At 32.1% G+C, this 5,043-nt stretch overlaps 1 protein-coding gene across 1 annotated transcript in view; it reads right to left on the bottom strand.

Annotated features, from left to right (window-relative positions):
- Positions 1-1,333, bottom strand: part of LOC102674352 (thyrotropin-releasing hormone receptor-like) — a 12,001-nt gene extending 10,668 nt beyond the window's left edge. The window contains exon 1 of the mRNA XM_006617182.2: positions 78-1,333. Within this exon, the coding sequence (XP_006617245.1) occupies positions 78-968 (891 nt within the window). The 5' untranslated portion in view covers positions 969-1,333. The remainder of the gene's footprint in view (positions 1-77) is intronic.
- Between the last annotated feature and the right edge of the window lie 3,710 nt (positions 1,334-5,043).

The following is a 5,043-nucleotide window of genomic DNA, read 5'->3' as shown; positions in this document are numbered from 1 at the left end:
AAAAAAAAAAAAAAAAAATGTGAAATCAATCATTTTGACGACTATGATATTTCTAGCATTAAATAACATTTACTCACCGGAATTTGATTCAAATTGATGTCGGATCTTTCTCTGCTTGGACAATCTGTAGACGTGCTTGATGTTTGTTTGAACCGTCTGCTAAACCTCAACAAGTTCCTCGTGATCATGGTGTTCATCACAATGATAAGAACCAGTGGCGCGATTAGGCTAGCTATACTGTCGATGATGCTGATTATCTTCATTGTTTCCATGTACTCGACTTTCATATCACAATATTCCTCTCCGTCTTTGTTCATGACCATTCCAGCCGTCACGAATGAGTACGAGTGACTGGCCAATGCTAAAATCACCAACACCAATACGATAGTCTTTGCCCTCGCTATGGTGCATATATGGGGTCTGTGCAGAGGATACTGAACCGCTATAAATCTTTCCACGGTAAATGCAACGATTAACCATACACTAAGAGAACTGCAAACAGCGCTCACGTAGACTAACGTTTCACACCAGCCATCTTTATTGAACACTTTCCATCCTAACGTGTTGTTCAACCAAACTAACAATAAAGTAACCAAGAAAGTGAAGTCGGCCGTGGCCAGTGCGGCCAAATAGTAACTGGAACTTCGTATCCTTAGATGTGTGTTTAGGAACACAATGCAAGACAACAGATTGCCTATCAATCCTAGTAATATAATTGAAGGAATGTAGTACTGATGAAAGAAGTCTAATAGAAAGTATAAAGAATGACAAGCTTCTATTGCTGTATTATCGAATTTCTCTTCGAGATCTAATCCCGGCTCTATACTTCTGTTTCGAAATCCGTGGTATGTTAAATTAGCCCATACGGTTGGTGACACAGACCGTCTGGAACGTGAAGATACGTCCATATTTGAAGATTCTTGCTCGCATCTTGTGTGTAAGTAAAATGTTGACGTGATAGGCAACATGATTTTTTCTTTTTTTTTTTTATTCTTTCTTTAAGTCAATATACACTCGTTTGAAGAAAATTTCTTGATGAAAGTATTAAAGAAACATTAAATGTTTTCCTTGATTATCAAAATAATCAAAGAAACGTTTATCGTGATACTTCAGAGAATATCTTCCAAGACTCGATTTTGTAATTTTAAAGGAAAATTCAAAAGGACGATTATTGGAAATTATTTATAACTTTCTTTTGCTATATTCTTCTTCACATAATATGAAATCAGAAGTATCCTTTTTGTCACATTTTTAACTCGTTTATGTTATTCAAATCTTCGTTATTTCGTAAAAAAAAATTTCTATATTAATAGAATATAAATTTCTTCATTGATTAATCTTCTTTCATTTAAAATATTTGTTATGGGTAAACTAAAATATTTCAAGAAAGTTCTGTTATCGAGTAAACAAAATCTTGAATTCTCTTTTATTATTTATCGTCAGTCTTTACTAGATAGCTGGTGCTGATCTCTCTCTATTGCAATCTTCTGGCTTTTCGAATTCGTATCCAATGATCTGACCTCTGTCCATATTTAAGAAACTTTTTTGTTATGTTATACGAACAACTAAGTGCTCTTGCGTGACGAAGTAAATTTAAATAGAAGTTCTGAATCGATGTAGCAGAACGACTTAACTACTCGCCGTCTACACTTTGAAAACGTATTTCAGTTTTCATTATTTATTATATTTCCGTGAAATTACTTTGACAATTTCAAAGTAACGTCGCTTCGTCAGATAAAAAATTCTCTATGTAATTGCCGATTTAATTCGATTTGAATATTGAGGAAAAATTTAAATTGGAAAAAAATTTATTTTATTTTAAATTTATAACGTAATAATAAAATTTCGGCATTTAAAAATGTTCTTTTGATGATCACTAGTTCTTTCAGTCTTTAATACTGTTAAATATTTCAGAAAATAAGTCGTTCAGTGTAAATAATAAAGCTTATCGAATATTTACTTGCAGCTGTTTTTCGATATTTCAATTTTAGAATTTATATGACAATTGATCATTGATATGTCCAATGTTTGAATCATTTTAAGCTTCAAATTAAAAAAATTTGAATCTGTTGATATGGATCCCTTTTAACTTTATTACAACCACAATGATTTTGATGGTTATAAAAGTTCTTTCGAGGTATTTCTTTTAATATTCAATATTCTTAAATATTTTTTAAGTATATGTTCAAATTTTTCAGAATATTTGTATAAAGACCAATCACTTTGGTCAAAAATATTATATAATAATTTATTTACAAATATTCGTCCACTTCAACAGTGTTGCAGACGTATCGAATTTTCGAATGAATGGTAAGTGTTTACAACTACTCGCTTCCAAATATTTTTCCTGTTATCTGTACTTTAAATTTCTCTGGCAATATCAATAAACATCGAATGTTTCTAACCGCTTGTATAAAAGTAGCAAGATCACTTTGATATTTCCAGATCTCAATTATTCCACATAAATCAATTACGTTTACTGTCGATATGTTCAATAAATGCTTCTATTCTTTCCAATTTACGAATAATTACATAGACAGATCTATTGTTAATATTAAATTTCTTTTACTCGAAAAATTGAACGCGGATAAATGGACATAAAAATGTCCCAAAACGGTATATTTCCTCGATATTTCACAATGCTTCGAAATTGGACACGAAATATCTCGAATTGGAATAGAAGGAACACTATAACAACTCCGTTAAAATAAGATCAAATTCTCTAAAATCTCTTGGGCGAAACGAGCAACAACTGTACCGTATCAATCACGAAAATAGCCTCTTCGAAGATCTTCTATGATATCCTCCAATTCCCTTCGTATAATCGATCTTTGTGCGACCAACGAGTTCTGTCAAGTGATCCACGAAACAGTTTCGACGTACTTAATTACCACGAAATAGAGGCCATCTTTATATCATGTCCATTTTAATCGTTTTTCGTCTAACTCGTTAAATTCAAAATTATCCGTGAAATAGCGATCCAAGTACCATCAGTAGGTAAATCTCTGTCGCTCGAAATTTTAGAGAGTTTGATTCATAGTTTTGCCGCTTGTTCGATTACAGAGCCAGGTATCACGAATGAACGAAGTAACAAATTATCAAGATGCATCGATTCGACTCCTCGTTTCCTTCGAGGATAAACGAGATGGCGGTGTAAGATACCCAAATAGGTTGAATTGGAATGCAGATTGATTTCCTCTTCCATGCGATCTTGAGGATGCCCGAAATAAGGCTTTACCTCAATCGTCACTCGATTTTGAACTCGATCGAAATATTATTGATCCGTATAGGTCGTGCGAACTATTTTCGTAAATCTAAACAATCAACATCGATTATTTGTTTATTCAATTCGCTCTATTGAATCGACACGTGAAAATTGAAAAGTTTATAAATATATAACTTTTTTAATTCTTTTTATACTTCTTTAAATTTTTTTACTTCTCTTTAAATTTTTGTTCGTTATGTTTTGTATTTACTTTTCCTTTTTTGAAATTTTATTCAAAAATTCTCCTTTCAATTTCGTTCACGCTTTTACTATTAGTTTATTACTAGAATACTTCTTCTAAAAAGAATTATATTTTCTACTAAACAATTATTTTATTATATTATCTTGTATCACTCGTACAAACAGATTATGCAATTGAGAATTATTATTGTATAACTATTGCAATTGAATATTTATTAATATTAGCCATCATTGAAATATTTTCGAATTTATTCGAAATATTTCATTTTTTTTTTCTTGTAAAATTTTTAATAATCAAACTTTTAAAAAATTTCCAGATTTTTTTTTTGTCAAATTTTTCTCAACAACATTTGTTGTTTCGTAACAAAAACGCATCTTCTAATTCTCTTCGAAATTATAGTCGATTCACACTCGATCAACAGTCCATCGGAAAAAAATGAATTTTATTTTCGTGTATTACATCGAGGATCCAACGCGTCGTTTGATCTACCAGAGCCACGTTCACCTCTGATCCTGGATCCTTTCATTTTTTTATCCACGATACTCGTGGAATTTTTTCGTAAAGAATCACTGCACTTGAAGTCGGTTGGCCTTGACGGCGTGTAACGTCGTTCTATAAATTTTCAACTTGGTGGCCGGATAAGGCGAAGGAAAGTTTATACGTAAATGAAAGTTCAACGACTCGACCGAATCTCTCGTGGATCACTCCCGATTTTGGACATCTTGTATTGGACGCGTGAATCTTCTACCACTGTTGCCTTTCGTCTTTTATCCCTGCATGTAAATCTTCGAATAAAGCTAAAATTTTAATTTAAGTCTTTCACTTTTTGTTTAATTATTTATTTATTTATTTATTTATTCAATATCGTTATTATTATTATTTACTAATTTACACATATTGTTTCAGATGGAGAATTTTCATTTAAAGTTCAACGAATCATTCATAGCCACTCTCGATTATCTTAAAAATCTTACACAAATCTTCTGCGATTCTTCGTTTCATATTTTCTGAATGGTAAACCGGTAAAAGGTTTGAACAAACTTGTATTCACTATTTATTTATTAAAATATTATTACTATTATAATTATATTGTTATTATTAATTGATACAATTATAGAATATATATTTGTTTAAATTATACAGTTCAATTTAGTCTTCTTAAATTGATAAAAATGATAAGAGATGCAATAATCTTTTTTTTTTCTTGTTTTATAATTTTGTAATTATTGAATTGTAGATATTGTCAAATTATCGACGATTCGAACGAAGGATATCACGTTTTGAGTGATAGAAGAATACGGGGACGAGAGAAGAATCGGAACGTTACGCGACGAGAAACGACGTCGGATAAACTGGAAACGCAATCCGCGCTTCCGAAGAATTTGCCGCCCGTCTAATTCCTTCGCATGCGCTTTGAACACCTTCCTCGCTCAACGACGCCGGCGTCGACCAGTCGACAAACCGACGCCCGCTCATTTACGCGTCCTCTGGTCTTTCATGTGCCTCTTGCTACCACTTTATCAATCATTTTCCGCACACTAAAGCTTCTTTCACACGGTCTCCTTCAACACTTGTA

Source organism: Apis dorsata, unplaced genomic scaffold, assembly GCF_000469605.1.
Source record: "Apis dorsata unplaced genomic scaffold, Apis dorsata 1.3 scaffold_293, whole genome shotgun sequence".
In the NCBI taxonomy this organism is placed as follows: domain Eukaryota; kingdom Metazoa; phylum Arthropoda; class Insecta; order Hymenoptera; family Apidae; genus Apis; species Apis dorsata.
Note: the sequence above shows the minus strand (reverse complement) of the source record. Positions and strands in the feature narration are given on the sequence as shown.